The sequence below is a fragment of the Anas platyrhynchos genome, chromosome 1 (assembly GCF_047663525.1).
Source record: "Anas platyrhynchos isolate ZD024472 breed Pekin duck chromosome 1, IASCAAS_PekinDuck_T2T, whole genome shotgun sequence".
Lineage (NCBI taxonomy): Eukaryota > Metazoa > Chordata > Aves > Anseriformes > Anatidae > Anas > Anas platyrhynchos.
Window position 1 is genome coordinate 21,002,184 of NC_092587.1, and position 12,948 is coordinate 21,015,131.

At 36.9% G+C, this 12,948-nt stretch overlaps 1 protein-coding gene across 2 annotated transcripts in view; it reads right to left on the bottom strand.

Annotated features, from left to right (window-relative positions):
- Positions 1-4,275, bottom strand: part of IL17REL (interleukin 17 receptor E like) — a 48,968-nt gene extending 44,693 nt beyond the window's left edge. For both annotated transcript variants that reach the window (XM_038173189.2, XM_021273286.4), the window contains exon 1: positions 4,086-4,275. In XM_038173189.2, the coding sequence (XP_038029117.2) occupies positions 4,086-4,187 (102 nt within the window). In that variant the 5' untranslated portion in view covers positions 4,188-4,275. The remainder of the gene's footprint in view (positions 1-4,085) is intronic.
- Between the last annotated feature and the right edge of the window lie 8,673 nt (positions 4,276-12,948).

Consider the following 12,948-nt stretch of genomic DNA (forward strand, 5'->3'; position numbering starts at 1 on the left):
TAAATCACCTAAACTTGCTAAACTGCAACTCTCCTGACTACCAGCAGAAAAGACAAGCCAGGATATCTAAGCAAATGGGCTAATATAGTGACTCAAGATGATTGAGCCCCTTAAGTATGACTGCTTTGACTAATGAAAACTTAACACTTAATTATAGTATTCAAAGTACTTAATTAAAACCTGTAATTAAGACATATCACACAGGAAGGTCAGCACTATTTTGTACTTGTGAAAACTGGAGAGATTAAATTACTTGAATAGGCCCACACAAGTAAGTCAATGACAGGCAGGGATGCAAAACCCAGGCTTTGTATTTAGGGGATGCTCCCATAGATTGCACTGCATCACTGCAAACTTTAGCAGAGGATATGCTTTACATTTTCATGCATTTCCTCCAGTCATTAAGTATATCTTGGCATTCACAAAAAAAACTGTGGTAAACCATCTTCCCTTCCTGGGACTTCACAGTGGTATCTCCCTCACTTGTTTGCTTTGAGAAAAACAGGTCTCTGATCTTGATCTCCATTTACCACGTCTAAAAACAGGTTTTTTTACCATGTCTAAAAACAGATTTTAGAGAAAAACTGAATTATGTCACCTAGATTCTCATGTGCATTGTTTAAAGTCTTGCTTACCATGATAAAGAAAACTAATGCCAATTTACGTTAGCTGAGTTAGCAGCCTGAGAGCTGTATTGTAACACTGGTTTTGCAATGTGTAGTATTCAGTCAGAATGGTCTGATCCATGGCATAAATATCCAGTCAAGAAACACTACACACTTCATCTATGAATAGCACGAGCAGGCAGCAGCTATATCAAGAATTTGCTGCCAATAATCTTTATAATCGCAGGGGAATACCACATTCAGTTTAGGGTTTTCTTCTTTATTCATAGACTTTGGAAATGTTACTGCATTTAATGGCAGACAATACAAATACTATTTCATAGTTTTCTGGAAAGGTTTGGGTTTTTTTTGTTGTTGTTTTTCTTTTTTTTTCTTTTTTTTTTTTATGTAGTGCACTTGATCTTTACCAGCTGTTGAGTCAAATTTGGCGTAGGTCTGTTTCTTTCTGTACAGCCTGCAAACAATGTGGATTGTAAAATGAGTAGGGCATAAACCCAATTTCAATTGCAGTATGGGATTCCCCTATGCTTTTACAGGGAAGCATGGTTGATAACTCTATTTGCTATTGGATGAGGCCTGGAGACCAAGCCCATTGTAGTTAACCTTTGAATACCAGAATACCATACATGTTCTGAAGCTAAGCCATTAAAATAAGGAAGGGGAAAAAAAAAAAAAAGACATAGTACATGATGAAATCTTGGTGTTTCCTTTGCTGTCATTCAATCCACAATTGTATATTTTCATGCTGTTTAAATTGCCATGTGATGCTTGCATAAACATTCAATGATCTTTTGTTTTCTCCTTTCCTGTACTGGAGCAAAGTAATTTGTGGTACAGTAATGAAACCTGGATATTTTATAAGCCAATGCAAAGATGTCTTGCTGAATACTCCTGGTAAACTAAGAATGATTCATTGAGTTGTAATAGGATCCAAAATCTAAACAGTTGAGTGTGAAGGTTTTATTAGGTCACATACCTCAAAACAGTTATGTCACAATTTCCCTATTACGTACAACTAATGCTTTACTCTGCTAAGTACAAGAAGTTGCTTACAAATACTCAAGGGACATAGTCACCTTAAAATCTAGTCTGATGATCAAACTCAACATTTTCAGCTACTAAGCGTGCTCAAGATCCCCCTTGGCAACACCTAGAATTTGAAAAATACAAAAAAATCCAAAAGTTTCCCCTATTCTTTTTATGAAGAACCATACAACCTCAGGATTGACTCTGCACAACAGAAACTCACTATATAGATTTACAGGAAAACTTCATAAAGGAAGGAAAAAACCCTGTAACATACACTTATAATAATAGTAGCTACAGAAAGCTTCTGATGGCTTTAAAATTACAATATCTCACTATCTCATTAAGTAAATTGCTAGAAAAGGCAATCCCTTTGACTCTAAATTCTCCAAGTTGTGACCTGATATGCTAGAACAGAAGACAGTAGACATATATTGTGCGTACACTGAGAGCTAAGTTGTAACCTCTGGTTAGTGCCCCTATAAAGAACATTTAGTTGTGAATTATGAAGGTAAACTGCTCCCTTTTAAAGTAACTCAGGTAGGAATGGGATTAAGGCCATGGGATTGTGATGGGTTATGTAGGAAAACTGAGGTTACTTCCAATGGAAAAGGAAGGAGTTTTCTTTAAGAACCTAGTCATGAGACTCTAACATTCATGTGGCTAAAATGCTTTACACTGGATTGAAAATCCTAAGCTGGCAGTAATTTGCCCTGTTGAGATCATTATTGTTTCCAGTGAGAAAACATTTTTGTCTTAAAAAGTCATTAATGCATTCAAGATTCCACTGAATACATCTAGCAGAAATATTACATACAGAACATAAACTGTATTCTGTCTTTTACAATCAGAAATTATATTGATACTTCATTCTATTATACTGGAAATAATGCATTTCCCCTGAAAATTTAAAACAACAACAAAAAAATCTTTCTTACTTATCCAGCCTTCAGTGCTGGAAAAGTTGTAAGACAGTATCTTGAAAGCAAAGAAAGGGATCCAGTCTCCCTAACCCCACAACTCTGCCAACATCTTAGGCAACTCGTGAATCAGTCTTCCTAACATACATACCTAAGACACAACAGAGAATTGTGCCTTTCAAGGTCCACAGAGGTAAAACCTGTCCCCTAGATTGGACCCACCTTAGAAGTTGTTCTTGTATTTTACATTCTGAGTCTGAGAGTTAACCACTCTCCGGAGAAATAAATTAGAAAGGTAAAAGAGATCTATTTTAAACACCCATTGCAGCAGATCAAGGAGACCCATTGCAGCATTGCAAGGCGAATAAATTACTTAAAATGCTTATGTTATTGCACTCATAAACTTAAATACATAACTGTTGCTGAAGAGTGCTTGGGTACATCAAGAGATTGATCTCTCATTACTATATGTTATTATTTCTAAATCATTATCTAAGTGGGGAGAGACTGAAGAATTTGAATTCAGAAATATAAAACAACTTTTAAAATATTTTTTCCCCTCAAGTCTAGTATTTTATAAGCATCTTTGTTCCATCTTTATTACATTTTAGGATGCACACCAAATATAGAATAAAATGCTGTAACATACTAACTTAGTATCTGGGTAGTACCACCACATGTAGACAAAGTCTCGGTTGCCTGTCCTAGGGACTGTGACATTTTCAAGCAAGACTCTGTACATACAGCCAAACTCTCTCATGCTATGAATTCCACTTCCCCAAAGTAACTACATACTTATCATCCCCTACTCAGACTGAAAATATCAGACACCCTACTCTTTTTATCTTATTTTTTATTTATCTTTCAATATATTCTCATCTTGAACGTCCGGAATGCCAAGAGAAGCAAAATATCTCTATACTGCCCCTTTGTGGGGATATTTGGAAACATTCAAAATTCAAAGCCATTAAAGAGATGGTATGGCTCACACTCCACTTTTATGCACATACATAAGTCATTAAATTTAATAGTCCAGTTACATTCATTCCACAAAATGAAAAACAGGTTTTACTCTTTCTCAAGCTTAATTCATTTATTCACAGAAAAGTCAGTGTTTCCTATATTCCTAACATAAAGAGCAATTTCTGAAACCTCCCGTTCCTCCCTGTCATCTATTTGGCACCACATCTTATTGTAAAAACTTAATCTTCAAAGTACTTCATATAAACTAAATCATTTTTATTACCGTTTTTCAAATATAAAAGACAGATTTTAAAAGGTACTAACAACAACAGCAGCTGGAAATTGTGTGAAATGCATTTTCTTATTCCCTTACTAACAGTCATCTTTGCCACTTTATATAGTTAATTGAGAATGACAGGAATATAAATCAAATGGTCAGGATAGTTGAAAGGCTTTTTCTGTTTTTGCTTTCCTTCTCTGCTTACAATTATTTTAGCAGCATACATCTATTATATTAAACAATAGCAAATAGGAACAAGTAAGAGATTACCTGAGAACATGAAAGTCCACATTCTTCAATCCTGGGAATAATTTGACAATCAGAATTCCACAAAAGAATTATTAGAAGAATCTGAACATGAATATTTATCATCCTAAATTGAAAAAAAAAAAATGAAATAAAATCAAAACCTCAGAAGAAGTCTTCTACTCTGACAATTCTCTCTCTCATGCCAAAACTTTAATATGAATTTTAGTCCCTCCCACAATACCTCTGAGCTCCTCCCCATTAAAACTTTTTTCAAAGACAGAAAATTGCTAGTTGTGCGAAATAAAAATCATGTTCAATTCATTTCTTGTGTTCCTTAATGAAAAGTGGGAAATATGAATTTCTGACAATTACAATAAAAGTCTTTTCCTTCTGTTTTTCATCATGACTGGTTTGGATGAGTTTTAGTAAATTTCTTTCTTTTTTTTTTTTTTTTTTTGAAATTCCATATATAAATGAGAATTTTGTTTCCAGTAGTGATGTAGCAGACAGGTTCACTGGAATCCAAATGCATTATTATGCTTGTTTATCTTCCTGGTTTTCTAATGCACCAAATAAATTTTAAAAAATAAATACATAAAAATAAAGATAGAAATAGAAATAAAAATAAATAAAAATAAAAACATATCTGTGTTGAGGTCAGTATTCATGGAAGATTGGTTTCTTGTTTCTCTTCAGCAAGAAAACCAGCTCCTTTATCCCAGAAATCTGTTGTGAATTTATTTTTTATTATTTGATTTTATCAACAAAAGCCTCTTGTTTATCTCCATTCTCTATTCTATCTCCAGTTCTTGGATTTTCATCATGCTTGGGAAGTATAGTGCTTTGCCAAAAAAGCAGAGTGACTCCAGCTCTGGAATCCTGGTATGAGGGCTACAGCACCTCAATACTATTTAGATCAGGAATGCATTCCTTGGAGCTACCTTAAACAGTACCAATCACAAGGAAGAAGTACTCTGAAAACCACACTCTCTAGTTCATATAGAGGCTACATGGTGTGTTACGTGGAGCAGGGAAGAATTCCTCTATAGAAGGCTTGCTCAAAAATGAGAGAGAGATCTTCCAGCTGATCAGTGCGACAACCAAAGTCCTCAGCGCTGAAGTTGAACCTTTTGTTTCATTTACAGTAGGGAATGTACAATTAACACCATCTGCAAGGGTGTAGCTTTACCAATATTTCTTTTAAGAAACAGGTAGAAGACAATGTCTATTCTGCCAATGTATCTACTATACTTGTATTTTAGATAGTGTCATGTGAGTCCAGAATGTCAATTTTCCAATGACACTTTATTTTTGGAAGATGAATGCTGTCACAGTACTGAACAAATTGTCATTAATTTATTTTGGTTAAAAAAATAATAAATTTTGTCATACATCAAATCAAAGATCCACCCAGTCTACTCTCCTGTGACAAGGAGGATCATAGCATATGCTTAGACAAAGTAAGAAAGAAGCTAAATACATTGCTTCCATGGATTACTTTAATAATACATATACATTTAGTAACATAAATGTTACCAAATTCTAGTGACCCACAGCTTATGGATTTCTTGAACTGAAAGCCATGTGCCTGTCACTATTTTTAAGTTATTTCTGGGTCTTTCTTACATGAATTTTTACAATAACACTTTGCATCTATTTATCCTTTTGGTTTTCAAAACATCCTGTGGCAATGAGTTACACAATTAAACTATGTTTGTTTGCTTTGTTTTGAGTTACAGCTGCTTCCAAATACTTCAGATGAGCTCCCCCCTTATTCTTGCATTGGAAGGAACGGAGAACATTCATTGTCATCTCACCTTTGCCGAGACTATCATGTTTTTGTTGATTTCTAATATGCTCCCCTGCCCCCTTTTTTTCAAGATGAAGAATATGCCTCTGCATTTTCACTATATGCTTTTGTAAGATTTTTGTAAGGTCCTGTACACAATATTCAAGGAGTGACCAAACTGAAGATCATTTATACAATAGCAGACTGATGTTGACTGAATCATCAGCAGCACAATTTCCCTCCACCAAAAATCCATTTTGCCTCTCCCTTAGACATTTACCAGCATGTCTGCTGCAGACAAGTCAGTTCAGCACACATCACTGTTAATAGTTTTGCAACTTCAATTTCCACTGTAATTTATGGGACCTTGTAGAATACTGTTTGATTGTGAGACATTTCCTCCAACTTCAGTAAGTTTCCCTGTAATCAACTGGCTTCATTTTTTATTGTTATTAAATGTCTTGAGCATAAGGTGTCCTTTCATATCTCCATTACTAAGTAAGCTCTATCGTCTTTTTAGGGGTCTTCCCTCTCACCTTTGGTTAAAAAATGATGGTATTTGCCTTTCTCAGAACTATTGAGACCTGTATATGCATAAATATAGATGGATGGATGGATGGATGGATGGATGGATGGATGGATAGATAGATAGATAGATAGATAGATAGATAGATAGATAGATAGATAGATAGGATAGACATATAACCCTGAGAGCTGCTAAAAGATGTCCTCTTACAGGTGGAGTTTGAGGGAATATCTTATGTTCTCTTCTGAGTTTTCAGTGTATTACTTTTAAACAAGTTTCTTGTGCCTAGAAAGCTTATACCCTTTCAATTGCTCCTTTTAATTTCCTTTTTGAGACTTGTTCATTTTATATAGTTTCTTTTTTCCTTATAGATTAGCATAGCACATTTTTTTGGATGTTGAACTTGTGCCACTGTTGAGGAGTGTTTTTTTGAGTGGTTGTTTGGAAAGTGACCAGGAGTTCTTTCTCTTCCTATGGGTTCTATGATTACTTGCTCCAAACAACAGTCATTTATAGTGTTTACAAATTAAGTTCCTGTATCAAGCTTTGAGGTAACACTCCTTCAGTTTCCATAGAAAAGACTGATGTCTCTATTATTAAAGTTTTCTCCTCTCTTACTCCCTCCGATGTTTCTTAACACACCTCTGTCACCATATGAGTAAAGCAGTCGGTAGCACTGCTCAGACAGTATTCTCTTTCAGTCCCAAAAGTTTCTGTAATAGCCACTACTAGGTTCAGCAGGCAACAACCTTGTTATTTACTTTATTTGACAGTTTTTTAAAACCATGCTTCAGCTGGCACAATTTACTTTTCCATTCTCACATAATTTGTAGCCTGGAATTACAGTGTTCATTCACTGGTTTTATTATGTCAGGTTGCTGAAATCCATTAGGCTAATATTCTCACTAAATGTTGTGCCGTATAATAGACCCATACCATGTGTGATTTTTTTTTAAACTGTCACTTATGTAGAAGCACCTATGCATGTGAAATCTATATGGGCACTACCTATTTTCTCCCTGCTCAAATGAGACTTTGACTGTCCATAATGATTCTCAGAAAGTTTCCTGATAACAATTTTCTGTTATTCTTTGTCCTTCGCTATACCTTACCTACATTTTAGTCAACATTTGTCTTGTGTTTATGACTTTTATTACTTCATCACTGAAGAACACATAATAGCAAATAATATTCTGTCCTGCTTCTACCATCTTTCCCTCAGCCGTAAAAATGAGAGAAAGAGAGAAAGAGAGAAAGAGAGAAAGAGAGAAAGAGAGAAAGAGAGAAAGAGAGAAGGAAGGAAGGAAGGAAGGAAGGAAGGAAGGAAGGAAGGAAGGAAGGAAGGAAGGAAGGAAGGAAGGAAGGAAGGAAGGAAGGAAGGAAGGAAGGAAGGAAGGAAGGAAGGAAGGAAGGAAGGAAGGAAGGAAGGAAGGAAGGAAGGAAGGAAGGAAGGAAGGAAGGAAGGAAGGAAGGAAGGAAGGAAGGAAGGAAGGAAGGGGAAAAAAAGAGAGAGAAAAACTTTAATAGGAAGTGTGTTTGTTTACACTTTGGCAATAGAGCACTAGTCAAGGATATAGAAAAGACAAATTCTAAACACTTCTCAGTCCATATAGAGTTTGTGTGCAGACCTTGCACATTTCAGAATGGCAGTCTGGCTGCTCAGTCTTGGTTAGTTTGGTTTGCTTTGGTTTTTAATAAAATGCAGAGGTAGATGCTGGAGTGTAGAGCAAAATCCAGTATTTTCCATTCTGCACTCTCCCATGTCAGGCTTCATCTGTGAACCATCAGCTCAGGTTCCCTCTTCTTAATTCCTCTCTGGCTTTACAAATTTTGCATGCTACACACTGGGTCTGTTTCAGGAGACTACCATTGCTCAAGTGTGTTCAAGCAGCATTATCTGGAAATAAATATTAGGATAGACACATCACCAGACATCTCCAAGCATCAAGGCATGGATCTTGTGACTTTTTTTTGTAGGAGTTTAGGCACAGAAATCTACATAGACTTCTACTTTGGCTACGTATGTACTGACATTGTTGAGCTGAATATGTCAGTGCCTAGGCGCCTGGGCTGGGAGGCATGTCCCTGTCATATCCACACTGGAGAAGTCCCAGCCTTCTTTGGGGCACAATAGGCACATTCACGCTACATTTTGCAAGAGTATCCTGTGGTACAGCACTACATACTTTCATGTCTCACCAGCACAGGCACACATATCTTCTTATTATTCCAGCTGTCCTGAGATCAAGGGCCGTGGCCTGCAGAGTCCCATGGCTTCCCTTTGAACTTGGTGTGCAGTCACACTGCCTGCACCAGGCCACAGACACCTCGCCTCAGGGCCGCTTGCACCAACCACAAGACAGCTGAGTGTTTATAACTTAACAGCTTCTTGACATGTTAAGCAAGCTTTGGAATAGAGCTGGGTTGGGTGTTACTGTCATCACAACAAAATATTCACAGTAATTCAGAGCTGCTTGGGAGCTGCAGTTTTACAGTTTATCTCCTACCCTGAGTGAGTCTGCACAGCCAGGGCAGGTACTGAGTGGAGGGTAACACCAGTTAAGTCTTAAATAGCCTAGTTAAGAAGTGATTTACTTCCAGGCAGAACTACTAACCAGGGTATTGTGTCCAGTGCTGTGGCTTCCCTATAAAAACAAGCAAGCCCCTCCTGTGACTAATGCAGTATTTCTCCTTGTACCCACTTCTCCCCATCCAGATACAAAACATGGCATCTTCTGCTTATTCTGCATACCTTCAAAGAGGAAAAAGGAATCATGAAACCTCATGTCCGTTGAATTCTACAGCTTGAATGTACTTGTTATAGAGAGGCATAATATGCTTGGATGACAGCAGCCTACCCGTAGTGAGTGCTCTTAGACTTTCAATGTTGTAGCTGCTTAAGCTGCAGTTTAGGCACATTTTCCTCAGAAAGGAATAATAAATTGAGTTAGATACCAGGGCTCCTTTTCTGTTTTATGGAGAGTGTAAAGGTTGAGAAGAGTGTTCAAATCTGCAAGCATCCTGAACAGAACTGCCTAGAGCTAGTCTATCGGCAAATGCTAGGATGGTGTGTTTAAACCCTTTGCCCCCTCAAGAGATGATGGCTGTAAAGATACACTTTGTTCCCACAGTTTTTCTCTTAAAAGGCAAATATATCTTCCCTTCAGGCACTTAAACAATGGAAGTAAAAACAAAGCAGGGCATTTTGCTTTAATAGTGACTGGATTAATACAAAATCACACACAAATAGTATCAAAGCAGAGACCAGATACATACACACTTCCATGGTGGCATACGATTCAGCTTAGTCATAAAAGGACTGACCGTCTGGAGACAGGAGACAGAAATTTAAAAACCCCTCCAAGGTAAGAACAACACTGGCTCCAAATATTCCTCCTCTCAGATGAGTGCTGTAATCCTCAGACTTATACATGGCCATCGGCACTTCATTTAAAGCAGATACAGACACTTTTAAAATGGGACCTGATCCAAACAGTGCATTAAATATGCTTTTAGAGCAAGGTTTTGGGGCAGAACAGCACCTATTTCTTCCTAGACTCTTGAGAAACACCGACTTTCAGATGGATCTTTTTGAACTGTTGCAACAGAAGCCAAATTACAGATGCTTAAATTACTTTTTATCTGGTGAAACACGTTATCCTAAAAGGGTTTATCCAAATATAAAGGGAAACAAACTCTACACCCACCATTAGCCTGGATAAATGTTATGCTCCTCATTTCCAGCAGGGGCATAAGCCTCTTACTTTGATCTATCCCTGGTTAACACTAGTTTCTACACTTAACTTTTTTTCCCTAAATGCCTCAGCTACATGCACAAAAACTCCAAATAATGCATTTGCTATGCATGTATCATACAGCACTCCGAGAATCTCAATAGCACATGAAATCTTCCACTATAAAATTTTAGATGGCAACAAGTCAGCTCACTTCTTCCTGGTCTTGGCAAACTGCCATAAAAGACACATTGTTATGGTATACTTGGTAATATACTCGGAAAGAAGACCCCTCCTGTAAATCCCAAGGGAACAATAGCAGCAACACAAATTTAATATAAAGTTTGTATACCAACAATTTCAACATGCTTAAAAACAGTCAAAATCTCTCTTTATGCTTTTTTGTTTTGTTTTGCTTTTATAAACATTTGCCATGTAAAGTCCTATTCATTGTCCTAATCTTATTTCTAGCCAGGACTTGAATTTAAAGCAGTTAACTGCAGTAGTGAAAACTTACTGAACAAGAGAATAGTAATGATCAAGTAATTAATTTCTTTTCACTGAGTATGGCAGAACAGCCAGCTACTCTGTAAATGTCTCTCAGCACAAAAGAAAAAAGAAGAAAAATTCTGTGCCCCAGGGGTCCTCTGAGTGCATTTCTGTGCAACCCATGCACACAGAAATGTAGCAAATACTGCACAGAATTGTTAACACCATCTGCTCAAGGTAAGTTATCACTCACAAGACAAGCAATGTCTACTAGTATTCCAGAAGCTCTTCAACCCTCTTCTCATTAAAGCATTCAGAACCTTCAAAATAAACATTTAAAAAGTGATGTTCACAGCATCTTTCAACAATTTGTTTAAGCAGGTATATAATTTGAAAGTCACAAGGAGAGTGCCATATACAAAACAGAATCAACACCAAACTTGAGACAAAAATTAGAATACCTACACACTCCCATCCTTCACCCTGAAAATGACACTTGACACATGACAAATGTTTACCATTCGTCACACATTGGATGTCTCGAGGCATATATATTGACAATATTGACTACAGACTATATCAAGTGCATAAAAATAGCTTTTGTAAATAGTGAAAAATCCACTCAGCTCTTCCTGACTCAGTGAAGCCCGATTAGATTAAGAATAAATTATCTGTGCACATTTCTAATTTTGCTGGTGTAAGCCAATCTTCACCGTTGCCAAACCCTTCCTGACCATCCACTGAAAGACAGGATTGCCTAGCACTAGGAAAACATTAATACAAATTTGTCCTGGCAATCCAACATTGAAGAGCTCAATGTGCGCTTGATTATGGCAGGACTGGAGTTCAAACTCTCTTTCTCATAATTTTCTTCTGATAAATACCTCTTCAGATATCCATGCTTCATTCTGACCTTCACTGGATCAATATTCCTCTCTCCTGAGTAGATTTTTATTTTATTTCTGCAGTTCCCTGGACATGTACTCTATCAGTAACCTGCCACCAATCCCCTTTTCCCAGAAAATTTGAAAAATCCTTGAACAGCACAGTTATATCCTGGTTATATCCAAAACACAAGCCTTCACCTCACAGTACCCAGGTATGTGTAATCGACTTACTATCTTGTGGAAAGTGCCAGGTCATAAACCGATGCCATGTACAGTTGATTAAATGCATAAACACCAAGTCTCTGTGCTTATCCAGCTCTGAAATACCTACCTTCATCCCTGATCTAACTGAACTGGAGCTGATGGCAAGGGTTTGTGCTGCTGCCAGTGGAAGCAAGTTTCATTCCTCACGCTTTCTAAAGAATATTTTGCTTAGTTGGGAGGCATTTTTACATATAAGCTTTTAAGAAGACTGAAGCCACACAAAAGGCAGGAATAGAATTAGGCCAAGGGCAACCTGTGCAACTACATTATGTTATAAAGCAGTATGAGTTACTCCAGTACATGCCAGCAGTAGGTAAGTTATATTGTTCCCATAATTCTTGTCTTCTCTCATCAGAAAAATGACCCAATGGATTGCAAAAGAATGGACTAGATGCACTAGACAAACTAAATGTTTTCAACCTTCTTTGTTTCAAAAATGAGATGCAAATTACAACAGGAATTCGGGACCCTCACCAGACTTTTCTGATACTTCTTCCTCTATCACTACAATTTCAGTATATCACTGCAACTATACTATAATTATTATAAGTGTGTACAACCGTGTAAGCAGCTGTGATAGCAATAAATTCAAATTGCAACCATTTTAGTTTCATCAGTGGAAAAAAAAAAAAAAAAGTATTTGTCCCTCAAAAATGTATTAATTGCAAGCTATGCCTTGGCTACAAAATATAACAGTTCTCAATAAAAATACCTTTATCTGTGTGCACATCTCTCTTGTTGCTTTCTTCTTCAGCCTCCTGTGGTATTCTACTGCTGGCATTTAAACAACCCATTTGAAGAATACAGAAGCTGCTCTATTCTAGAAGTTTCGAAAATAAATCATGTTATTCTCAGTTCTGTTTCATTAAGTCTAATCAATACCTCAATAACTCTGAAGGAATTCCTCTGCGTTCTTGCCCTCTGGAAATGGAACACTGGCAAATCAATCCTTTGACTAACTCTTAGACTAGCAGGGAAAACATATTTAGTTTGGGCAGTGACACTGGCCTCCTTACTCTAGCTTTTGTCTGAACTATATCAATCTCTAAACCTGAAACCCTGCCAAGTTCCTCTTGATCATATCATCAAACATTTAGCCCTTTGGAATACATTTTAAGAGAGAGAATGACATCCACATGACATTTAAAAAAAATAATAATAATAACGTTCACTTAAAATCTTCTGTATGGGTGGT